The sequence below is a fragment of the Poecilia mexicana genome, unplaced genomic scaffold, assembly GCF_051168715.1.
Source record: "Poecilia mexicana isolate PSO_F unplaced genomic scaffold, ASM5116871v1 scaffold_5, whole genome shotgun sequence".
Taxonomy (NCBI): Eukaryota; Metazoa; Chordata; class Actinopteri; order Cyprinodontiformes; family Poeciliidae; genus Poecilia; species Poecilia mexicana.
Genome location: NW_028263374.1, coordinates 12,116,701 through 12,142,343, shown reverse-complemented (window position 1 = coordinate 12,142,343; position 25,643 = coordinate 12,116,701). Strand labels below are relative to the sequence as shown.

Sequence of the window (25,643 nt, the reverse complement as noted above, 5' to 3'; positions counted from 1 at the left end):
GCACCAGAGCTCCCTGCTGACTTTATCCGCGCTTGGGACGGTGTGTGTGTGTTTTTTTTTTTTTTTTTTTGACGCGCCTTCCGCCGCGGTTTGGTTCCGAGAGACGGAGTCAAGTTTTCAGGGAGAGCCCAAGAGGGTTTCTTCCTGCTTGAACACCTGAGTGACTTTGACCGAGCGCTATCCCGGTGAGTTTAAAGGCCCTGGCGCTGCCAGTCACTCTGCTTTCACATTATAATCCTCTCTGATGGATGCGTCCCCCTTTCAAAGGATGGCTTTAATTGCTGATTTATCTTCAGCTTGAGTTGCTGATTAAGATAATGGGACATCATCACATTTTTCAAGCAGCTTGTCAACCTGTTGGTGCTGGGGTTGGTTTTGTTTATTATTATCTGCAGCTCCCAGTTAATAGTGCAACAGTTCAGCAGCAACTGGTGCAACTTTTAAGACATGAAAGCAGAGATATCCAGGTCTGGTTTGAACTACTGATAGGGAAAAAAAACAAAAAAACTTTCAGTTGGCAGATTATTATCCCTGAAAAGAGGAGTGTTTCACACACCACTGGTATGCTGGAGTGCTTGGAATGGAGACAAACCAGTTCATGTAACAGACAAGCAAGGAGGAACTAAATCTCATGCTTTTTCTGTCAGACCGCTGACTGTCTGGTTATTGTTTGGTTTTCTGTCTTGTTTTTCCTGCAGGGATCATCATGGCCTCAGCTGATGACACAGAAGGGACCCTGACTCCTGTGGATTTCATCCAGCTGCAGCATTACATGGAAGGTGAGCTCTCTTCTCACATTTATGGCAATAATTAGGAAATCTATACACTTAAGTTTGTAAAATGATATTTTAAAAAAAGTTCCGTTTTTGATCGATTGATGTTTTTGTTTCACTTCCTATCATTGAAACCACAAACTTTAACATATTTTTAATGTAATTTTATGAGTTTATGTTGAATGCTTATGTAGTAATTTCGCAATAAACACCCCTTTTAGCTGCCTTCAGTAGTTACATGTTTTTATTTAACCTCTGTGTAAATACAGCTGCTCCACGGAGGACAGAGATAATAATGTGGAGAAGCTTAAAGCATGGCTACGTTATGAAACAATGAAGTACTGTTCAATCTATCATCTGATGGAACGAGAGGGACACCACAGCAAACTTACCGTCACATGGTCATCCACCTAAAGTGAGGAGAGTTTTAGTCAGAAAATCAGCTGTCAGGCCCTTAGTAGCTCAGGAGGAGGATGGGAAAATGTCTCTTTATAAGTGGAATAATCTGCCAGTGAAACAAGTACTTTTTTTTTGTCAATATTAAGGACAAAAAGACTTAAAACAAGCTTCTCTATCTTGCTAAAAAATTAATTTTGTTCTATTTAAAGTGGTAAAAAATGGTAAGATTTTGTGTTTCTGCAGTGAGTTAGAATGGCCCAGTCAAAGTGCAGCTCTAAATCTATATGAGAACCTACAGCAAGTTTTCAAAATCAGTATCTACGGATGCTCTCCTACTTTTGCAGAAAAGGATGGTCAGGAATATCTGAGTCTAGATGTGCAAAGCTGCTACAGACATCACCCAAACGATGTGCAGGTCTAATTGCAGTGAAAGCATTTCTAGGTTCTGATTCAGCACCTAGAAAGGCACACCATGCTTTTAAGGAAAATGTCTGAAATTTTGTTTATCATTTCCCTTCTAGCTCACTGTTATATACTACTTGGATAATTGTCGTTGCAACCAAGGTTAGCTAAAACTAACAAAATAACAAAAACTAGAATTGAGATTTTTGTTATCTGAAATAAATAAAAACGGTAATTAATGGGGTAAAACTGTAACTGACTGGAACTATGTTGTCCCTTTATATAGCAGTAACTAAAATATACTGGAATTATAGATATCATTCGTTTTTGTGTTTATTAATCTATTTATTAGCTTTTTGAACTGATATGAAATAGATTTTTTTTCTCCCACATAAGCTGTCGAGAAATTACGGCTCTCCATACTCCTGGCAACACTTACGCTAAATGGTGACTGTGAAAGTTGGGAGAAAGTACCAGTCATTTGGTTGATCAACAATAATCTAATAATTTCTTTGAAAATGACATCTATTGTTGAGTATTCATTACCCAGTTGATATGTACATAATCACAAGGTGCAGAATTCAAATAGGTGAAAGTATAAATAAACAAAAACTATTACTATAAATAATAAAAACTAGCCCAAAACTAAGCAACATTTAACTAATAACTAATAAAAACTAGCAAACACACTAATTAAAACTGAATTAGACAAACAAAAAGTCACAATGAAATAAAACTAAACTATAATGAGAAACCCGAAACTATTATAGCTCTGGTTGCAATGTAAGAAAGGTTTGAAAAAGTTCAAAGTGGGGTTTCATTACTTTTGCAAGGACCAGTGTGTTTATTTATGAATTAGTGTAAACCGTTCAAGAAGAGCTGAATAAAACCTCACATGTGACTGGACACACCCACCGTTCTCTTTGTGTGAGTGGGAGTGTCCAAATAGTTCAGTAGTCCTGCACTTTCACAGACTGAAAGCAGTTCAGTATTAGGAAAGATCCATAAACGCTAATTGAGATAAGGGAGAGGTGAGCAAAGTCCATTCAGACGAGACCAGTCCACACACCCATCAGGTCGGCCATCTAAATCCTGTTAAAAGTGCCGCCTGACTGGGTGAACTGTGAACACGTCAACTCTCGCTCACCTTCTCTGGAGAAGCCATTAAACTGAACGCCGCGGCTCTGGGGTCACAGCTAATGCTGAATTATATGGGACCTCTTGACGGGGAAGCTGCACCAATCTAAAAATACTCCGTCTACTCAAAGGCTTTGGTAGAAATGAAATGGGTCTGTAGGCCTATATTTGGATAATGGATGAATAGATAATTACATGTACCATGTGCTCAGAGGCGGTGTGTGTTTGCTCAGACTGTGGGGCCCAAATGAATGTTTTATAAACACACACACACACACACACACACGCACACACACACACACACACACCTACACACACACACAGAGTTTATTCATGGTCCCGTTTACTGATACTCCCACCTTTCAGTTGCTGCTTTAACAAAAACAAACCATGTGTCTGATTTGCAATTAGATGTAATCAGTTGTATTGCAGGATTTGTTATAATCAGTTCAGATGCAGAAAAGTTAACATTCACGTGAAGTTTATGACTGAAGTTTTATTTTGACGTCTCCAATATCCTACCTGCAGAAAGCAGTTTGAGGGTCAAAGATGTGATCAAGGAGTTTCACCCAGGAGGCCGATATGCCAAGCACACATCTGGAGAGGTAATTCATGCTTTTTTTAATCAGTCCATCCATCCGTCCGTCCGTCCAGCAGAGTTCAGACTAAATTCACCAATTCTGAATTTTGGAAAAACACTTTATCTAAAACCAAATGTTAAATGTGTGAGTAATGTCTGCTTTAACACACAAGTACATATTAATTTGTCACGTGACTGTTGATCTTCTCTCTATTTGGTACTTTAGCACTTTTTCCTGGACTAGTTGGAGCAAAACCACTACAGGATGTTTCCAGTTTCACAAATAATGTCACTTAAAAACATTTATGTGACTCCAAAAAATTATATCAACCTGCCAGACGTTGATAAAAGTTATTTTAGTGCAATTTTTTAGTAGTCTGGACTCCTACGGGGATCAGAACCAAAACATTTAGACATGCGGTGTACGACAAAATCTGCAGAAAATGTGATTCAATTTAGACATTCAGAATTTGTGTCTGTTTATAATTACATTTCTTGATAATTTATAGAAATATTTAACTACCAGAAAAATGTAACTGATAAGGAAGGGTTCAACTGCGTGAGAAAAACCCGGATAAGGGGAAATTTTATTCAATTAATATTTTTAAATATTAGCTTTAAGCCTGTCACAATAAACAATAAATCAATTAACCGCATATTAGCATAAATTAAAGCTTATTAGCTTATTAGCTTTTTGAACTGTTGTTTCGGTTGTTTATTTATTTTGCATATCTAAAATGTTTCCCAGTTCCAGTACTAAATATTCTTTACGAATTAAAGTATTTTGGTGTTTGATATTTGAAGATATTTGATATTTGGTGATATTGGTTGAAAATGGTCTCAAAATGACAATATTATCGTTTATCACAATCATTTCTAGGACAATTCTTTTGTCACATTTGTCACTGTGACAGCATCAATTATCTATTTGCTTGACTGCAGTGACTATGTTTTGAATTTAAGTGAAAAATGATTTTTTTTCCTGGTTGTTGTAATAGATCTGTGTGCTCAGTGTAAATGTGACCCTGTGTCTCTGCTCAGTGCCTCCACCTGGAGGGATTCTGCCTCTTCCTGAAGACTTACCTGGAAGTGGAGAGCTTCCCTCCAAACTTCTGCCAAAAGCTCTTTAACTATTTTCAACAAGCAGAGCTAGACGGGTCTCCAAAACGGTCCACGTCTCATGGAGGTAATTCATTAAAATACCTGAAAGGGACATCAGGAGGAAATGTCTGCTGTTTATGAATGAGTGGGATTCTCAGCATTTCCTTGAAGAGATAGAATAAAGGAATGCTAAAAAGACAGTTTGCTCAACCTTTGCCTGTTACTTTTTGTGTCACATGAATGAAGCTGCAGGCACTGATTTCACTGATTAGCAGAAAGCTAACTGTGATGTTTTCTCCTACTTTACAAAAACTTGAAAGTCTGACAGTGAAATTGTCTTGTTTTAATCTCATGTAATGAATTTCCAGTTGCTGCAAAGTGTCTGTCGTTTCAGGTGGGGTTTTTCTTCGTGACGTTTCCTGCTACTTCTCAGTGCTGGAGGAAGGACAGCCACGGGAAAAGCTTGAGTGTTGGTTCATTAATTACTCTAGAACAGATTAATTAAAGATGAATGTGTAGAAATGACTGACATCTTTTTGTTTGGTTCCAGTTACCTTCAAGCTTTATGACAAAGATGGAAACGGACTCTTGGACAGTTCTGTAAGTATGAATGGGACCTTGATGCTTTAATAGGAAAAGAAAGAAAAGACGTATTTACTAATTTTCACGTTACACTAGTTATAAATTAAAAGCAAAATTATTAGAGATGCACTAATCAATCACCCACTGATTAAATGATCTTCTTTCCTTTGATCAGCTGTGACTGGTTATTGACCAAAAAAAAAAAAAAAAAAAAAAAAAAAAAAAAAAATATATATATATATATATATATATATATATATATATATATATATATATATATATATGTATATATTTTTTAGCTTCCTCTATTGAGGAATGTTCCACTTTGTTTCCACTTTTACTCCTTGCTACACTGGATGTTTTGGCTGTTTTTGTTTCTAATCTAATCTTTGCATCAGGTCTGTTTTTGCACACTGAGTGAGATGGATAAGATTATGTAAAAACTCGTGGTCTCATCTCCAGGAAGTGGATCGTATAATTGCGCAGATGATGCGAGCCGCTGATTACCTGGGCTGGGACGTGACTGAGCTGAGACCAGTACAACTTCTGTTTCTATTCTTTGCTTCCCTTTAATATGTGCACTATGAAGTATAAGTGTCCTGTTTATGACTGGATAAAATGATGTTTTAGGTTCTCAAAGACATGATGACTGCAATAGACGTTGACGACAGTGGGACTGTCAATCTGGAGGAATGGGTCAAGGGAGGCATGAACAACGTGCCTCTGCTTGTGCTGCTTGGACTGAGGGTGAGCACTCCTTCCATTTATTTCAGTAAAATTTGCAAAACTCAAGTTTTGTAAACATACAGTGATATGCTGCAGACTTTTATTTAGGTTCATTTTGGTGATTATGGCTTAAAAATAGAAATGAAAAAAAAATTGGTTATCATAACATTTAAATACTAAGTAAGGCAAGTAAAAATAGATTAAAAAAAAAGAACAGACTTTATGTTTTGACCAGCACAGTCATGGAAAAAAGTGTAGCTTGAGCTTTCATGTTACTTGAAAGTTTAGTGGAAGAAAAGTTGCAGAAGAAGCCCAGATAACATACGGGGACATATACTACCTGTTATTTTGTTATTAAAAAACAATTTTTATAAATCTTAGGTGATATTCTAATTGTCTGAGAAACTGAGTCATTCATTAGCTGAAAGTCTTTTTTATTTGAATAAGATTACACTGTGCACGAGTTCCACATTTTGAATTTAATTACTGAAATGAATTCAGTTTCGGTAATACTCTAAAGTCTTGAGCTGCTCCTTTCACGTGGCCTCAATCCGGTTCGTTTCAGGACTCAACTCTTCACAAGTGTTTTTCTTTTGTCACTAACTTTGTTTCTCCCTCCTCCTTCCTCGCCCACAGATGACTGAGAAGGACGGCCAGCACATCTGGAGGCTGAAACATTTCAACAAACCCACCTACTGCGGTGTGTGTGAGAACATGCTGCTCGGCCTCGGCAAGCAAGGACTCTACTGCAACTGTAAGAGCTCGCAGCTACCTCCAGGGGGCAGTCATGCTCCTTCGGGTTTTCTCACCTGGTCTGCTGATGTGCCCGTGCTTTTTCTGTTTGTTTTTTATTTATCTTGTAGGTTGTGCTTACACTGTCCACAACCAGTGTGCCAACAAGAGTCCTGAGCCATGCGCTCGGACCTTCGTCAAAACCAAAGAGGAAATTGGCGTAAGGAACACAAACCTCACTTTTTATTTCCACTTCAACCAGTTTGGTTTAATTTCTGCTTTCCAGCTTTGTTTATAAGTGAATTTCAATCTTATATTAAATCACAGCTCCAGATGTGTTTCAGACAGTATTGTCGCCTCACTTCTTGTTTTTCTTTTTACCCAACAGTGTCTGTAAGCACTTTGACTACAGAGAACATAATAGTGTATTAGTCAGGCAGTGCAGCCCATCAGTGTTTTTTAAGTGCGGATTACAGCTGGTACAGTCTGCTCTGTGCAGCTGGTAAATGTCCTAATTCTGCATAAGGACAGACAATGGTCTGCTCCATCTCCTTTTCAGCGTGTGGCGTCAGCAGCGCCGCAGCTTGCAGGTTTTTACAGAGTCATGTTGCAGACCTCAGCAGTGGGCTGAACAGACGTGCTTTGTCTTCTGGAGGAAGGAGTATTAGAAACATCATGCTTTAATGGTGTTACAGTGGGAACATTAGTTGGCACGCCTGGTAAAAATATGTAAAAGAAAAAAAAAGGCTTAAAATCAACAGACTGTTGTGTAATCATGCAAAAATCTAACATTTAATTTAAATAATTCAGTTGATTAGAAAATCAATGTTAAGAAATAATAGTTACAATTGCTGGTAATCTCTAAAATACATGAAACTAAAGGATTTTTTAGAATTATGCTTTGCTATTTTATTCTGATCAGAGTTTTTAAGCTCTGATTTGCTCTGATGTGATTTTTACTGGAGCTTTTAGTGTTTCTATTGTGGCCAATCATTCAAGGAAAATGCAATCAATCAAACCTTATCATTATACTGATATTTAGTTAATGAGAGCCTCCACCACTGGCTCTTCACAAGTTGTAGATTTAGAAAAAATTTGCAAAGAGAAATAGTCAAAGACCTCTCCATTTATACTGCAACTTTATGAAATGTTAAAGGAAAAGTCCAGGGTGAAAAGCAGGATCAATAAACCTGCTTTTAAAAACAGTTGATTTGGCATACATTTATTTTTTTATTTCTTTGTTTCATGATGTTCCTTCTGCTGTATTATTTTCTTAATTTTACTTTGAAGGTTGTTGTTGAAACTGAGAATTAAATTAAAAATAAAAGACAACATACTGTCCTGGGACTTGGACTAAGGTATTAAGGTGTTTTCCCCCACAATGAATCAATGTAGTGTTGGATTTTTCAGTGAAAGATAAAACTGATTCTATAAAAAGATTATTATTTTCGAGTGGTTCACATTCTTCACATATCTTTACAAGGTGAATGCTTATTGAAAAATGTAAAACCTGAGCTGTCCAAACCCTCCATGGCTGACCTGTACTGACTCTTTTAAGTCAGTTTTAACATTTATTTAGAACATGAACTTTCAGACCTAGCAGTTTTTAAATGAATAAAATGAAAATGCAGCAGAATACTCAGCGGTTATGCTTCTGTGTTACTTCAGAAAGCAACTCATGACTGGATCAGAGCTGACTGCAATGCCAGTAAGTGTCAGGTCTGCTTCAAGAAGATCAAAACTTTAGCAGGGAAGCGCTGCGTGTGGTGCCAGGAGATGGTGAGGACGATTCTTTGGATACTTTGGCATAAAACCTCAAAGTAGACGGGGTCATGTTTGGTTACCAAATCTGGTTTATTTTTAAGCGCCACGACGAGTGCGTTGTGCCCGGCGTACCCAAATGTGACTGCGGCGATCTGAAGGATCATATTTTGCCACCGTGGGTCATCTACCCCGTCTCAAAGGTAAAACGAGAAAACACGTTTTCGCTTTACATTTAGGATCTTTGCAGCTAACTTTTTGTTGGTGCTGCAGGAGGAAGACACCAACCTGCTGAGCGTCACTCCTGACGGCCACATCCTGCAGGTCTGGTACTTCTGAATCTGTTCAGCATCGCTGCATTTATCATCCCAATACCACTGCCTCTGGTAGAGCTTTTATTGTTAATCTTAGCCTCTTTTTCCCATCTGAAATTAGTTTTCCTCTGTATTTGGGATCATTGCGTTGTTGGAACGCCCTGTTGTATTTCAATCATCTGACATTAGGTGTGTATTAAACTACAAACAGCTGAAATAGTCATATTCCCGTCCACAGTGATGCAAATTTAACCTTGACATGGAGGGTACCGACTGAGAAAGAAGCACCTGCTCCAAAATTAACATGTTTAAGTTTAAACAATGATTGAGCTGTAACAAGAAGTATGATTTAACGAGTCAAAGTGAAGTTTTATAACGTCAGAGCACTGAATAAACTATGAAGCACGGCGGTGGCAGAATCATGCCGAGAGTCTGTTTCAATACTATTAGTATAAGTTCTTCCACTTCACCCCAAATCAATGAATAAATGCTTGAAACTGAGACGTCACTAAATCTTCTGATGGGACAAAGATCCCAAAACTGATTTTGATTTTTTTTTTTTTTTTTTTTTTTACAGACTTCTGGAGTTATTCTGAACTCAATATAACAGACTGGAAATAAGTCAATTAGATTATTTGAGGCAACAAAATGTTAAAAATGAAATGAGTAGTGGGATTGTATTCAAGTCTGTGCTCATAATTTTGATGCACTGTGGAAAATCCAAAATATTTCTAGCTTTGCCATACAGTTCTTGTGTTAGAAAATCATTAAAGCTGCATATCGTGATACATGTGCACTGTGAAAACGAATAAATAAATAAATAAATAAATAAAATATATATATAAACTGACACATTTATCCAAAATCTTACCTAATTCTGTGCATTTCAGATTACTGAAAACTGTTTGAATTTCTTCTGCCTTTTCCAGATTGCTCCTATTCTAGACACTCATCCTCTGCTGGTGTTTGTCAATCCTAAAAGTGGAGGGAAGCAGGGCGAACGGTGAGCAGCTCAGAAACAATTCAGTTCAACAAACTCTGAGTGAACACGCTCATTTCAAAAATTAGGAAAGTAAAAATTTTTTTGTCATGTGAGAAAGTGAAACTCAGCAGCTAAACTTGGTGATATATTGAAGTTTATGACAATGTTTTTGATGCAAGTTTGGGTTTTGATTTTCTGTAAATCATAATCATCAAATTGACAAAAAAAGACTCAAAATATTTAACTTTGTGTAATGAATTTTGATAATGAGTTTCACTTCACAAAATATTCAACAAAAATGTTGAATATTTTCCTAATATTAATTTTTAGATGTACCAGTAATTTAATAGATCCTCCGTGTTTTTACTTACTGTGTTGCTGCTTTGTCCTGTGGACTGACCTCAGTTGATGGATGTTTTCATGCCTGATGTTTTGTGCAGAGTTCTCAGGAAGTTTCAGGGCCTGCTGAACCCACGTCAGGTTTACAACCTAAGCAACGGAGGCCCCATCAGAGGGTATAGTGAACCAGCGATGTGCAAGTTCATTATATGCATCTTTTAAAGGATTTTTTTTACAGGACATTTGTTCTTTCAGATTGCACTTCTTTCGAAATCTGCGTCAATTCAAGATCTTGGTGTGTGGGGGAGACGGCACAGTCGGGTGGCTCCTGGATGCTATAGGTACCACGAATCCCTCTTAACTTTACAAGAGACGACTGGAAGAGCTGACGCTTTAAAGAAATAATGAAATACTTGGGATTTCAGATAAAATGAACATCTCCGTGCATCCTCCGGTAGCTGTGCTTCCCCTGGGAACTGGGAACGACATGGCTCGCTGCCTGCGCTGGGGAGGAGGTAAAAAACAAAGCATGCACCGCTACGAGCATCTGTAGCTCAAAGTTGAAACTCTTCTTGTAACTCTGGCAAGGATACGAGGGGTCTGACCTGAAGGAAGTCCTGAAGGAGGTTAAAGACAGTCGGCAGATCCCTCTGGATCGCTGGAGCATCAAGGTGACGCCGAAAAACCCGCAGGATGCAGGCGACCCCGTCCCCTACGAGATCATGAATAACTATTTCTCTATCGGAGTGGTGAGGGGCATCACACATTCATTCATGCAGTTCCCTTAAACACAAACCGTTGCAGCTGCGCTCGTAGATTTGAGCTAAAATGTGATTTAACTAAAAGTGAATGTGTGTGTGCATGCGTGCAGGATGCTTCCATTGCGCATCGTTTTCACTCCATGAGAGAGAAACATCCCCAAAAGTTCAACAGCCGGTGAGGACTCTGACAAGAGGCGATGTTATCCTCAGCTGCCATCTTTATTCTGGGTTTAGATGAGTCAAAATTCAACATGTTCAGGATTTGGTTTTTGGTCATTGATGTTTACATTAAATACAGTAAAAGTAAACATTTCATGTAAATCTCTTTTACTGGAACATTAAAACGGGAAACAACTAAAAACATTTTCTCTTTTTTTTTTCCAAGAATGAAGAACAAGCTCATGTACTTTGAGTATGCTACTTCTGAGTCCTTCTCGTCCTCCTGCAAGAATCTGAAGGATTGTCTGAGTATTACGGTAAGAGTTTGAACTTAAATCAGACTCTGCTGCTTTCACAGTTAGAGGCGTTCGATACGGGACAATCTGATATCATACGAAGTAAAAACAGTGTCAGAATCATTGATACAAGTAGCTGTTATTTAAGTGTCACCAAACCTCTGACCTTTTTGCGTTTTTTTCCTTTAAATTATTTTGTTAAAACCTGGTACAAAATTTAGATAGTTTATAGGTGTCTATGAAATACTTTAAATTGATAAACAGAAAATAATAGAAAAATAAAACAAATTCGTGTGCACTGCTTCCTAAATAAACAAAGAGCAAAAAAATAATAATCTGAGAGCAAATCAAAGCAAATTATATTACAAATATGAACTAACATTTCAACAGGGAATCTGAAACTTAAGTACCGTATTGTTATTTGATATTATAGATATTTTTTATTGATCCGTACCTAAGACTGATACCAAATATATCGTGTCTGCAGCAGAATATTTCTCCAGAAACAGAAGCACGTTCTCACATATCTGAGAGGTTTCGGTGGCTTCCCCGTCAGGTCCAGCCTCTAGGATCTGCAATCCTGTTCAATATGTTTAATCTGACAGCATAATTGACACACAGCGCAATGAAAATGGCCCCAAAATCCAGACTCTGTGCTCAGCTCACAGTGAAAAACACACAGATAGATTATAAACCCTCTAAACAGAAGCCAGCACCTCCACCCAGGATCATCTTTAATTCATTTGGCGTTTGTCTTTCCATAGTGCTGTGGAAAACCTCTGAACCTGTGCAATTCTTTAGAGGGCATAGCCGTCCTCAACATACCCAGCATGCATGGCGGCTCCAACCTCTGGGGGGAGTCTAAGAAAACTGATGGCGCTCCCGAAGCGGTGCACAGCGAAGTCATCACCGACCATGAACTTCTCAAAACAGCCACACAAGGTGAGTCTCTGTAAGCAGCCGTTCGGCTCCAGCAGTGTCTGAGAAACCCCGTTTAAATCTGTACGGGTTTATTTCACGCTTTACTTTAGATATAAGCGATAAACGTTTGGAGGTGGTGGGGCTGGAAGGAGTCTTGGAGATGGGACAGATCTACACTGGACTGAAGAGCGCCGGGCACCGACTGGCACAGACCTCCGAAATCACCATCAGGTTCGAAACTTAAAGATAAAATGACCTCCGAAATCACCATCAGGTTCGAAACTTAAAGATAAAATGAACTCCTGTTAGTTTATTTGTGGCCTAAAAGCAATTGATGACATCAGAATGAACAAAATGGTCCATAGTTATTGTTTCCTCCACCTCTGAGGCTGCTTTGCTTTGTTGATCCTGAAAATAAGTAAATGCCGATTGGGACCCGATTTCTTTCCTTACAACTGTGTCAAATTTGATGGTTTTTCCTGTTTGTGTTTGTTTGTAGTCAAATAATTATAATAGTCTTTCATTTCCCTATGCAGCACAGCCAAAGCTCTGCCCATGCAGATTGACGGGGAGCCCTGGATGCAGCCGCCGTGTGAGGCGAGTAACTATCAATGTTCTCATTTCTGTTGGGATCTAATGTGATAGACCAACACAAGATAGTTAATATCTGTAACGTGACAAGATAAACATTTTATTTCCCCAAGGGGCAATTTGTTTTGCAGCCAGCGCAGAACAATTTTATTGAAAGATTGTACAAATCTCAAGGCAACACTACAAATAACTACTCAAATACAAAACTGAAATTAGAGGAATATGTGCAGAGAAGAAAAAAGAAAACAAATTTAAAAAATAAACAAAAATAAACATTGAATATCGCTGCAAAACTGCTAAATTAGTTTCTTAGCAATAGGATTGCTTTAAGGTTTTTTTTATAACATTGAGACTCGCTGAGAAAAGCACAAAACATTTTAGTGACACACAAACAACGACAAAATGCAAAGCAGTTTTACTACAAAGTTCAGAACACACACTGTTGGTTTAAAAAAAGATATTTTAAATAAGCAGACACAAAAACTGTCGTCCCATCTCGTCTTTCCAGATTAAGATAACTCACAAGAGCCAAGCTGCTATGCTCGTGGCTGCACCGACCAAACCGAGCAGCTTCTTTCAATTCAAGTAGCCGTCAGATCTGCCACGTCGGCCGGTCTGCAGGGGCTCACAGCTGAGTATTAAACTCTGAACAAAAGTAACTGTGTTTTATCCTATGTGTTCTTTGTGTTCTTTCCCTGACATGGTTTTAATTTACCCGCTTGAACTACTTGAAAAAAATGTAACTTTGCATGTCTTGAGTCTGAATTGCTGCTTCTGTGTGCCAATTTAAATATAATTCAACCTGTGTTTGTAAAATATTCCCTACACTAAAGAGGAATATGAGTCCACTGTGTCTATTTTATGTTGTGATAATGGTTTGTGGTAAAAAAAAAAATGTTTACAGTGGTGTATTGTCAGGTTTCCTCTGTTCTCAACGCAGCTTGTAGTGAAGCGACTTTGTCTCGGCCTCCAGATTCTCCCGGCAGCTCGCTCACTCTTCATAAAACTCACCGTCAGTGTTCATCCCTTTAAAATAAGGAAAGTCAACAGCGATGCCAATGTTTTACTATGCGACTAATCTACTCAATGTCTGTGTTTTGTTGCTTACAGGGTAGAGCTTGCTTAAATGCTGCTTTTACAAAACGGCATTCCTCCATATTTTATTTAGTATAAATTAGATGAGTTGTGTGGGTTCATGGAGGTAAATTACTTAATGATTTACTTTTGCAAAGTCAACAAGATTGTGATGCTCTTTTACAAACACATCCAATATTTCTGGAAATTAATCTATGCCAAAATATGGAGGAATGAAGCCAAAATGTGATTTTGTTTTTGTAACGTTGTAAATTATTTGTTCTTATCAATCAAATGCAAGTCCTGTTTTGTCTACATAGGTTACTTGTGCACTTGTGAGTGTGTGTGCGTTTATGTATAATGTTAAATATCAAACTGTGTATCTGTCATTTGAATGTTTCTGGTGTTTGTTTTCCTTTTCAATGAGGCTGGTGCAACGTCAGATGTGAAAGGTGTACTAAAATCATCCTAACTGGATTAAGCCAGCTGGTAATGGTTTCATTCTTCCTTCCAGTCCCTGAACTCATCACGTTTTGACTCTTCATTGTCCCAATCTTTCATACATCACCACAGCTTCAAACAAGGATGGTCACCGTTACTGTCTCCTTTGGTACAAATGTTTAAAAAGCACTGAAAATACTGTTTTACAAAAGCAACTTTGTCCTATACGCTAAAATAAACAATACAGGAAAAGAATCCCAGACTAAAAAAATATTTGTATTTTTTGTGAACATCCGTTCTCAATACATTGTTCAACAATTTTTTTTTTGTCAACAGGAGAGCAATTAGTCCTTTCTGACAGATGGCGAGCAGAGAGTTGGTATGTGTTTGATGGTTACCATGGTGACCACAACATGCCACTCTGTGGATTTCTTTTTTTTTTTTTACGTTACTGTTGACGAGTCAAAGTTTTTCCTTTAGCACATTGTAGTTAAGCAAAGTGCTGCACAAAATGTAAGCTCACCATTAGTGTCATGTCATAACTGTGCTCAAGGAAACAAGAATTTAAAGATTAGTAATAAATTCCTGCAAACTTTGACCAACTTAAAAAAGAAAAATATAAATATATTACATTTATTTTTAATGAATTGCTAGGAGTGCTTATGACATTGAAAGAAATTTACTCAAATTAAAGATGGGGTTTGTCAGAGGAAGATTGAAATAATTTAAAAAATTGTTTACATTTATTTACCGTGTTGTTACCAGAGGTTTACTAATGCATTAGATATGATCTCTGATGTGTTAAAATTAAAGAAACAACTTTTACATATTAAATTACCCATGCATTTTTACTGAATGTTTACCAGCTATTTTGGTTCTTGATTACATATTTTATTCAGGGTCCAAAAGTGGCAAATCTAAATTACTGGTGGGCCACAAAATTAATTAAACTAATAATACAGAAATTAGGTTGTGATTTTTTGCCATTACGTTTTATTTATTTATTTTTTTTTCGCTTTACCTGCTCAATAATAACTAAATTTTCAAATAAAATCTGTATATCATTAAAGATCCAAAACATAAAGTCATTTGGACTGTTATCTTATTAAAAGAAAAATAGACAGTTTGCAATTGTTTTGGGTCATTAATTGTTTACTATTTATGTTGGCCCAATTTTTACCATTCTAGACTTGTGGTTAGGAGCCAAACAACATAATTTCAACGGCCGCTAAAGGCCCCGAACCCACACTTTGGACACCCATCTAGTAGATTGTCACTTTTAAAGCTACACATTCATTATTTTCACACTTTCCAGAAAGTTTTCAGTTTCCCATCAAGCCGAGCGAATTTCAAAGTTTAGATGCATGCTCAATTAAAGTATGCAGTATATCACAAGTTAGCAGCGGCTGAATCGGTTCACTGAGTTGAGCATTTATTCATCAGTGAATGCATGTGGGAGGCATAACCTCGTGTGCTGCCCACTTAATGAAATTCTAAGTTGGAGTTGGTGAAATCTTATTACAAACATTGCAGCCCACAGCGAGGCAGGCTTCGCAGCAGTGTGGGAGGAAGAGCAGGAAGGCTGTAATCCACAATAGTGAGGTAAAAACCCAAGAGGTTCAGAGCGATGCGGCTGCCAGGATCAAAGGAGGAGGCTCTGACATGAAGGACGGTAGATGATGCAGAGAAACAATGCCTGATCTTTCCATACATATACTTCTAGTAGACCTATTGACATGAAATTTATCAGATACTGGTAGCAAACTAAGTAATTCATACTTTTCAGAAAAAGCTTTTGTTGATGCTTGACAGCGTCAAGGTCTCTCCTGTATGGTTACACAAGTAGCACGTGTTTAGGTGGGATTTTAACTCATCTTTCCACACAAACTGACTCAGATTTCTGGGTTTTTCTTTGTATTTCAATTGAATTAAAATCAGCTGCTCTTTTCTATCAGCTTTATTTTCTTTCTGTGAAACCAGTCTAATGTTTTGGCCTAAGATTCTGGCATTATGCTGAGAGACAGTCCCACATCTTGTTGGTTTTACTTTTGAACCTCAGCGTTAGTTTGATGTTTGATGTAGAAACAAGAAATATGCGATGACCATCCAAACACCTGACCAAACATTATTGTACCAGTAGTTCATCGGTTTATCTAAATATTGTGGAGCAACCTTCAAATGTGCTTCAACATGCTTTTTTCTTCAGCAGTGAAGTCTTTTGCAGTGAACATGCAATGAGTTACTTTATGAAAACGCTGCACATACTAATTTAAAGTGATTCTAAAGGTTTCTGCTTGCGGCCTTTTGCACGTGACTGACTGTTTTGATTATTATTATGACTCTTATGTTAGAAATCTGTTTTATGGTGAAATTATGTTCTTTTTGTTTCCAGATTATGGCCCTATAAGACTCACAAAAAAATCCTAAATTTTGTTTTACAACAAGAAAGCTGCAATTATGCCTTGATCAATTATGGTATTGTTATAATAGGCTGTCCATTAGGAGTAAATCAGAGGTTTATTTGGCCTGATGGCGACTGATTTTTTTGGTATTATCCTGTTAAATAAGCAGGATTTTGGTTGAATTCAAAATTAATTTAGTTGATTAAACGGTAAAACTTTATACTAGAGGACTGCTTCCCTGCATTTAACTTAAGCTGACAGACAAATAAACATATGGTAACTATTTAGGAACTCCTCATTGAGAGTTATCGACACCCCATCATCACAGTACTCAATATTTGACAGCCAGGCCAAGATATTACACTAAGATAATTACCTGCAATTAGTAACTTTCAGGAGATTACTAGGGAGGTAAATATGACTCTGTTAATATGATAAGATCAGTTATAAAAGTACTTGACCATGTGATACTCCAACTTAACAACAGGAATGGTGTGAAATGTGCGCACGCCAAGATCTCTGCTTGTTCTAATGAGCCAGAGCAAAAAGGATAGAAAGATAATATGTCTCGCTTGTTTGCTGCGTACAGAGAGTGCTGCACTCAAACTCCTATAATTACATCCAGCAACAGACTGTCTGAGTAGATTGCACTTCTCCGAGGCTTCTCTAAAAGACGACTCTATTTTATTTTTTTTTCCACTAGCTGGACCAGACTCAAATGTCCCCAGAGAGGGGTGAAGTCTTAATGCAAGTGTTGGTTTGTCTGGTTGTTGTGGGGATGTTATGACATACGGGGTATTAGGTGAGACTTAAATTGATGCTGACAAATGGATGTCAGCAGCTGTGGCTGTCACATCCATCGTACAGATTTTCCAATGATGACATTTTAGTACCGATGGCATCTCTTCACTACAGATGCTTGTAGTTCTCATACTTTGAAAGTCAAAGTAAGGATCTTTATTTCTATTGCACATGGCATCAGACTCTGTTTCTCATTAAGGTTCATTTAGCGAGCATAATGTTGCTATTCATTCCAAATTTCATAAGAACTTAAATGGTAGATTAAGCTTTTGGATGCACCACTAGGTCAGTCTTGTACTTTGCTCTTTATAGGCAAGACAAGGTGTCATCACAGTTAGCTCTTTGGAAACTGGTCCAGAACTCAGTGCCCAGCAGGAAGACTCATGGAGATAGTGTGAAATAAATTAAAGTGTAGCTTAAAAACAACAGTAAACAAATCAAACTATTTTAAATTAAATGCATAATTTAAAAGAAATCTTGATTAAATGCAAAGAGGAGCCAAGTGAAATTATTTTGTTTATGAAAAATCAAGAAAAGTACACCAGAATACCAGTAGTCATAGCTTTCTAAAAATATTAATATTGTTATGCTGGGAACTAACAGAACAATGTGACCGGCTATAAAGATATAAAAAAGTACACTATATTGCCAAAAGTATTTATTAGTCCACCTTCTGGAACATCTGAACTTGAATGACACCCCAGAAGAGCCTTTGTGTGGTCAGACACTGATGTTGGACGTGACGATCCGGCTAATAATTCATCCCATAGATATTCTGTCCATTTGAGGTTAAGTTCTGTGCAGATCAGTCACGTTTTCCAACATTAAAGTCCCTCATCCATGTTTTTCTGAACCTCTGCGTCTCAGCTTCCAAATGACAACATTCTGTAATTTTATACAACTTACCACTTTGTTGCTGTTGTTTCCTTTCTCTTCTACTTTGTTTTGTTACCACAGACAGTACACTGTAGAGTGCTTATTTTCCAGGACATTTCATGGATGGGTTAATGAATATGTTTGGCAGCATATTGTAAACATAAATAAAAGGAGATGGATATAAATACATACTTCAAACTTGTCTCCTTTCCTAAATTAATATTAATTAAAAAACATTATGGTAGGTCGTGGGTTCAATCCCTACACCCAGCTAAATGTTGACATGCCACTTGGCAAGACACTCAATCCCATATTGCCCACCAATGTGTGTATTTGGGAGAACAATGTTCCACTGTAAAGTGCTTTGAGTGGTCCGTAAGACTAGAATTACAACTATTACAACTATAATGACAAATAAATAAAACAGATAACATGTACATAATTTATTTTGTAGTTTAAAATGCATAAGGTGGACTGGTCTTGCACAGTTTGGCTTTTTCTTCCCCCAAAATGCGTACAAGTATAAACACATAAAGTGTAATATAAAAAGAAAATGAACATGAAATCATCTTAGGTAGCTGTAATCTCTTTTGGAGAGTTGACAGTTTAATTTTTGACAGACGACAATCCCTTATCCAAATTAGAAAGAAAGCGGTTGTTTCCCGGTCTGATCCGTGATAACACACCTCAAACGTGCATTAAAGCTAAATTTCCAGATAAAAACGTCCTCACCTCCTAACTAAGGCTATTTTTAGCATTTTTTTCATTCAGTAATAGCCCATGTGAACGCCGCAGGCTATATTTAGACCAACGTTCACTCTCGGTTCTTGCGTCAATGGAATCCCGTGCGTGCGTCACCACGAACAACGTCTGCGTCTCGATGCTGATTGGCTGCGCCCCCGGAACGTTCTACCATCCCGTTCACCATTTTTGGGCATTGGCCCGCCTTTTTGTCGATGCGGCCAAAATAAAACAAGAGTGTATGAAGCCGACTGCTCTGACCCAGCGTGTGTGTGGCAGAGTGTGAGCCTGAATGGGTGGGTGTGCCGACAGCAGCTGACAGAGGTGATTTTATATGTTTCTTCAGTTTTAAAAGATAAAAACGCTGCAGAATCCGGATATTCACAAAGAACAGGTGAGTGAAAGTACTTTTCGTACAGGAGCCTGTAAGTTAAGCTAGCTTGTTTACACTTTTATTGCTAGTTATGTCATAATTTAAAGTTGGAATAACTTTGATTTGGAATGTGGAATAATAGTTGAAGTATTTTTTTTTAAAGATTCGTTTTAGAGGCTTTGTTAAGGCTGTAAGGTTTACCTAGCCAAGACTGATCCAGTTTAACAAAGTAGTACACCGTTATTATTATGTTTAGTCAGGTTGTTTGACTTACTTCAGCCTGAATAATGTAACTGTAAAACAAGACAAATTGAAACAAAACAAGTTAATTTAACCATGAAGCTACTGAAAACCAGACACACCACTTTAGCAAATTTAACTAACTTTATAAACGAATTATGAGTTGTAAAACTGGAATAAAATTGAAGTATTTCCAGAATGTGTGAACTTTGGGAAGTCCAGTTAATACATAAAACTAGGTCAGCAAATCTAAAATTAATGTTTATTATCTTTTTAGACGTTTGTGCAAATGTAACTATCTGTTTAAGTTTGAATCTTTTTTTAAGAAACACTAGCCCTCTACTAGTTTGGCTTCTGATACCCCTCAAAAAACAATAAAAATGTTGAAATTAGAGGGCTTGTGGATGCATGTCTGTTTAGCTGTAGTTACACGTACGCTCAAACAGGCTTCACCACCTTTCTCACTCTAACTGGCACTACGCCAGACATGAAATGCAATCTGCAACACTCCATGGTACGGCTGCTGTGAAAGAGGGTTACCCTCCACTGAAGGAGGTTTTCAAAGCATTAGCAGCCGGTAACACAATATCTGACAATATCCGAGCGATCTGCCGGACCACCGTCTGCATTTTCCAGAGAGGAGTGATAGGGCCTTAGGCAAGAGAAATGGCATGTTTGGTGAAACGAAGCGGAGCTCCTTCAAGGCGCTAACGTTGGCTACTGTTTACATGGGTACAAAGGGAAGGTTATAAACCTAAATAATACAAAATATTGTTGTGTCTTTCAGTTTTTCAATTGCAATGTTGAGTTATTTACACCTTAACACACTTTACAAGACAAATAGTTCTAGTTAGCTTCTAATTAACTGGAAATCAAACTAATCTAATCCATTCAAATACAGTAGAATCTTATAGAAATGCAGTTTCTATTTGTAAACTGGTTATTGAGTTATTGAATTTGTATCAATCCTTCATCTTGAGACAATGGTAGAGTGGCACCAGTTTCTTTGACCTGGAGTAAACTTTAGTCGTAGGCTCAGACTGACTGTCAGTCTGCTCCTACTGACTTCTGGTTAAAACGACATCAAATGAATGCAGGAAAAATACATTGGTCAAGCTGTACCTTTATTGTGAAAGGAAAACTTAATACCCAGAGCATAGCCACAATATGAAAAATAGAAGTTTGATTAAGATACATTGAAAAACCTTCAGATACCTCAGAGCAGAGTGTTGCTTTTGCAACATATGAACAAAACAGGATTTATGTTTGAGCTAAGAGACAACTAACATCTATTTTCAATTGCCTCCTGTCTCTTAGCGATGCCCTGTGTTCAAGCCCAGTTTGCATCTCTGCCCTATGACAACTTCTTCAGCTCTGAACTCTTAAATCCTGACCTCAGTGCCAAACTGGCGATGGAAATCTCTGGCCAAAAGGACCAGCTGTCATCATCCTCACTGCCTAGCATCAACACTTTGATGGGAAATGGTTACATTGGGGAGTTTGATGCTTACTCCTGCAAGGTTACCACTTCCCCTCCTGCCTCTGCAGCTTCATACAGCCATGCTGCTGCAGCTGAAAGCCCCAGCCCACAGATGCAGAACCAAGCCTTCAAGCTGGATGATCTTCAAGTGTATGGCTGCTACCCAGGATCCTTTTCTCTCAGCTGTCTCGAAGAAACACACTCATCGTGTGGATCCGATTATTATGGAAGTCCCATCTACGGCGCTGGTTCTCCTCCAACACCAGGCTTTCAGACCGAGTCTGCAGCTGTCTGGGATTCCCCTTTCAGCCCCTTCCCCCCAGCCCTCCCCTCCTCTGTTGAGAAGGCCACCATGGCGCAGCAGTTTTCATTCTTTACCTTCAGCAATGCACAGGAGCAGCACTCTCCTTTGGGTCAACATCAGGATCCACCATCTTGTCAAGAAGATGGCTTCTTTCATCTCTCACAACACCAGCATGTCTCCCCACTTCACTGCCCCCCCCTATCCCTGGACCATGGACGGCTGGAGAGCCCGAGAGCGCTGGAGGAGGCTATGATGTCTCAGAAAACTCCCAGCCTTGGATCCAGTGAGGGTCGCTGTGCAGTTTGTGGTGACAACGCATCCTGTCAGCACTATGGAGTCCGAACCTGTGAGGGATGCAAAGGTTTCTTCAAGGTGAGAAAGAAATTAAGCCTTCATCTGGTTTATTATGTAGGATTTATTCAACAAGCGAGCAGCAGAGGAGAGAAGACTTGACGCACAACGTGTTAATAACTTGTGCAATATGAATACAATTAACATGAAATAAAACCTGCGTTACACAGCACTTCATTCTGCAGTATGCACTTTTTGCATTAGGCCTACATGCTGCAGCAGATTCACAGTTTTTAAAGATGCTTTGTGGGAAAACAGCAGAGACTTTACATAGGAATGGATGGACACATCCAGATCATAATCCACTGCATTTCAGCTAATGGCTCTTTGGTATTAAATAGCTTTGTAATAACAACAATAATATTAATTTAATCTAAACATGCGCTCACAACACTGGTCTCCTTTGAGCTTTATAATATCTAAAGGCAAAATGTTCCTCTGGAAATATTCAGGTTTTGAGTTGAAAAGTAGGGAAAGAGAACAAAGAACGAGAAAACCTAACTGAGTCTAGATACATATTCTATTTATATTATCGTTGCTTCTATCCAATTTCCTTACATGTTGCTAATTAGAAACACTATTAATAGAAAACATGACCAATTAGCATACAGTAATCATTAGCAAACTGAAACTGTTTGGTATTGCATGCCAACATTACTGATGGCATGTCACTATCAGTAATATTTGCTTTCCATAGCAACTTGCTATTAATAGCATGCTGCTATACACAGTTGTCTCTGCGAGGTCTGGTAGTAATGCTTTTTGTCTTTTGTTCCCCAGCGAACTGTGCAGAAAAATGCAAAGTATGTGTGCCTCGCCAATAAAGACTGCCCAGTGGATAAGAGGAGGAGAAACCGATGCCAGTTCTGCCGTTTCCAGAAGTGTCTTGCAGTGGGAATGGTCAAAGAAGGTAAAGCAACGTCAGACTCTTCTGGAGGGTTCGGGGTCTAACGCAGCGGTTTTCAATCTTGGTTGTCTGGACTCCCGGCAAACCTGATTTAAACGACTGCAGTTCTTTCTCAAAGTGCCGTCAAGTGCAACAGAAGTGTGTTTATCCCTTACCTATTTAAGTCTGGAAATAGGGAAACCCCATTAAACATGCAGAGCAGAGGAGTGAAAACCTTGCATCCAATGCATGATGACAACAAACCTGAGATTTGCAGTGGCAGTTTTTGGAAACCAAAGCCATGTGCAACTTGAGCTTTACAGTGCCAGCTGAAGGGGGCACTGAAACCGATACTGAAGTCGTCTGAAGTATGTATCAGGTGACATGTAATGCTCATACATGTGTGCTCCTCTCCTTGTCCCTTTAGTTGTTCGCACTGACAGCCTCAAAGGTCGCAGGGGTCGCCTACCGTCTAAACCCAAGACCACGGTTGAGGCTTCGTCAACGACTCCCAGCGTGAACGTCATCGCTTCTCTCATCACGGCTCATTTGGACTCAGACCCGGGCATCGAAAAACTCGACTACTCCAAGGTAAACCCGCGGTTTTCTCTTGACCCAAACCTCTCCTTTCATACGACCTTTTGAGTTTAGGGATGTTTATCAATCTTCTTTTGTTCCTCTGCAGTATCAGGAGAGGTCAGACGGTCTGAAAGAAAAGGAGGACGCCGGCGACATCCAGCAGTTCTACAACCTGCTGACCGGTGCCTTGGATGTCATAAGAAACTGGGCTCAAACCATCCCAGGATTCACAGACTTCTGTGCAGAGGACCAGGAGCTTCTTCTCGAGTCTGCCTTTGTGGAGCTCTTCATTCTTCGTGTTGCATACAGGTTGGTTATATTTCTCCACTTTCAAATCAAACTGAATGTTTTAAATATTTGACATTTCAGTGCTCTATTGTTTTAATCGTTTAAAACCGTTCAGGTCGAAGCCAGAGAAGAACAAGCTGATCTTCTGCAACGGCCTGGTCCTCCACCGGCAGCAGTGCGCCAACAGCTTTGGTGGCTGGATCGACTCCATCATGGATTTCTCACGGAGCCTTCACCGCATGAACTTAGACGTCTCTCTGTTCGCCTGTCTTTCGGCATTTGTCATCATCACCGGTGAGTTCCTCCGTCTCCTTTTCAGAGGGGCAAACTTTGGTTGATTAAAACATTTGAAGTTAAGGCTCAAATCTGACTGGAGCGTAATTTATGCCTAGATCGCCATGGCCTGAAGGAGCCCAAAAGAGTAGAGGACTTTCAGAGCAACCTCATCAGCTGCTTAAGGGAACACATGAGTGGAATTGGATCGGAAGTGACACGGACTCAACCCAACTACCTGTCCCGTCTGCTGGGCAAGCTCCCAGAGCTGAGGACTCTGTGCACTCAGGGCCGGCAGCGCATCTTTTACTTGAAACTGGAAGACTTGGTTCCTCCTCCTCCGATTGTGGAGAAAATCTTTATGGATACACTTCCCTTTTAAAATAAAAACTGTGTGACAAGGAGGCGAGATGGCAGCATTAAGAAGAACGGTTGTCCACATCAGACACTGACTGGTGGGCTACCATGCATGATATTCTCTAAGAGACCATCATTTTTTTTACTATTGCATTTTGAAAGTGAATATGACACATTTCATGGCACTATAAGGGATTGACATCAGTGCCGAGACTATATCAGCATATTTTTAGTATGTTTTCTGTGATTTGTAAATTTACTTTGATGCTAACATGTTAGCGTTATTATTGTGTTGTGCAGCTTTTAAGACGGCAATGCGGTGCTCCAGCGTTCTCAGAAACACTAATTTCTTAAGAGACTGGTTCACGATCCCACTCTGAAACTTTAAAACTTTAGCTTTAGCACAGATATATTTCCTTATACATTTCATAAATTATAATTCTATTTGTGCTTTCTCGGAAGGTCTTGGACCAAAATTGAGCAAAGTTTTTATTTTGATACAATCATATATGAACCTTCTCGCCTTAAGCTAAGTAAAAAGGTCTGCGCTGCCTTTTTGGAGCAGCTTGTTGGTGAACTCCTTTCACAGTGGCTGCAACATGTTTGTGCTTTAACAGTGAATACAAAGTGCCTTTATAAGCCTTTAACCTCTAACTAACATAATATGCCCCTGTTCACAACAGACATAAAATAAAATGAGTATTGTACAACACCCTTCACAATTGTTGGCACCTCAAGATCTGTAGAAAAGCCTTAGATTAAATTGTCGTTACAGTTTGTGACCTCAAGATACATTTCTTTGTTAAGCGTCTTTAAGATTAACACTCATCTGTCTTTCTGGATTTTCTTGGTTTCTTGTTTTCCCCATTTTATTAATTTGTCTAAAAGGAATGAGTCCCTGTCACGCCACCATGAAGAAACATAAAGTCATGATTTAATGCCAACTAAATGTTTCTACACATACTAACTAATTTGAAAGCATGAATTTTAAATTAAAAACGCCTAATTCCTGCTCTAGAACAGCTATTAGACGTGCCATTAAATGTGGAGGGTTCAGTGTACCAGAGCTGCTTTTGATATAAAGTTGCAACGACACGGTTATTGAGTGATGAAATGTCTGAGAGGATATAATCCTGTTCACATGCTCTTGAGGCAATGAAAGTTAAAAGTGCAACTCTGTCTGAGATTAAAATAGATCCGAGCAGATGTCCACGTCTTCTTGTCCCAACAATAGAATCGATCTTGTTCTTGGTACATTCTACATACGCATCATGTTTAAGTACATTTTAAAAGCCTCGCATTGCTTTTCTGGTTCGTACATATTGAATGTAGTTCTTGTCTTTTCTTTTAATCTTGTGGACTCACGGGGAAATGTGACGACAAGATGAGCAGCTATAAAGACTGATGTTCACACGGAACGAGCAGATTTTCTCTTACGGTTTGGTTTTTGTTGGGATGCGCTCAGTGGAAATGTTGCCATAACGTTTGTTAAATGGGGCAAAAATCCCAAAAGTCAGTCTCATTTCTTTTTAAATAATTGCTCAAGAGATTATTATATTTTGTGCATCATGTTGATAAAAATGTTTTTAACCTTGTGACTATGTACATCCCAGTTTCTAAT

General features: G+C 38.6%; 2 protein-coding genes across 2 annotated transcripts; both read left to right on the top strand.

The window, feature by feature from the left end:
• The first annotated feature begins 48 nt into the window (after nt 1-48).
• Nucleotides 49-14,107, top strand: dgkab (diacylglycerol kinase, alpha b). Its single transcript, XM_014971206.2, has 24 exons — nt 49-185; nt 699-779; nt 3,240-3,316; nt 4,333-4,477; nt 4,787-4,861; nt 4,943-4,992; nt 5,437-5,511; nt 5,605-5,721; nt 6,337-6,454; nt 6,564-6,652; nt 8,101-8,211; nt 8,298-8,396; nt 8,467-8,517; nt 9,437-9,510; nt 9,930-10,004; nt 10,084-10,169; nt 10,254-10,343; nt 10,417-10,577; nt 10,700-10,764; nt 10,975-11,065; nt 11,809-11,986; nt 12,076-12,196; nt 12,502-12,562; nt 13,065-14,107. The coding sequence occupies exons 2-24, from the start codon at nt 707-709 to the stop codon at nt 13,143-13,145; spliced, it is 2,163 nt and encodes a 720-aa protein (XP_014826692.2). The 5' UTR covers nt 49-185; nt 699-706; the 3' UTR covers nt 13,146-14,107.
• A 5,069-nt stretch (nt 14,108-19,176) lies between these two features.
• LOC106906105 (putative nuclear hormone receptor HR38) lies at nt 19,177-25,617 on the top strand. Its single transcript, XM_014971204.2, has 7 exons — nt 19,177-19,285; nt 20,822-21,660; nt 22,420-22,549; nt 22,953-23,116; nt 23,211-23,413; nt 23,508-23,686; nt 23,785-25,617. The coding sequence occupies exons 2-7, from the start codon at nt 20,824-20,826 to the stop codon at nt 24,045-24,047; spliced, it is 1,776 nt and encodes a 591-aa protein (XP_014826690.2). The 5' UTR covers nt 19,177-19,285; nt 20,822-20,823; the 3' UTR covers nt 24,048-25,617.
• The last annotated feature ends 26 nt before the right edge of the window (nt 25,618-25,643 follow it).

Excerpts from the sequence above, each read along its gene's own strand:
- dgkab (XM_014971206.2), top strand. The coding sequence starts at position 707 with ATGGCCTCAGCTGATGACACAGAAGGGACCCTGACTCCTGTGGATTTC. Across the intron at positions 5,722-6,336 it reads TTGTGCTGCTTGGACTGAGG|ATGACTGAGAAGGACGGCCA; the intron begins GTGAGCACTCCT and ends CCTCGCCCACAG. Across the intron at positions 10,344-10,416 it reads CTGCCTGCGCTGGGGAGGAG|GATACGAGGGGTCTGACCTG; the intron begins GTAAAAAACAAA and ends AACTCTGGCAAG.
- LOC106906105 (XM_014971204.2), top strand. The coding sequence starts at position 20,824 with ATGCCCTGTGTTCAAGCCCAGTTTGCATCTCTGCCCTATGACAACTTC. Across the intron at positions 21,661-22,419 it reads GATGCAAAGGTTTCTTCAAG|CGAACTGTGCAGAAAAATGC; the intron begins GTGAGAAAGAAA and ends TTTGTTCCCCAG. Across the intron at positions 23,117-23,210 it reads AAAAACTCGACTACTCCAAG|TATCAGGAGAGGTCAGACGG; the intron begins GTAAACCCGCGG and ends GTTCCTCTGCAG.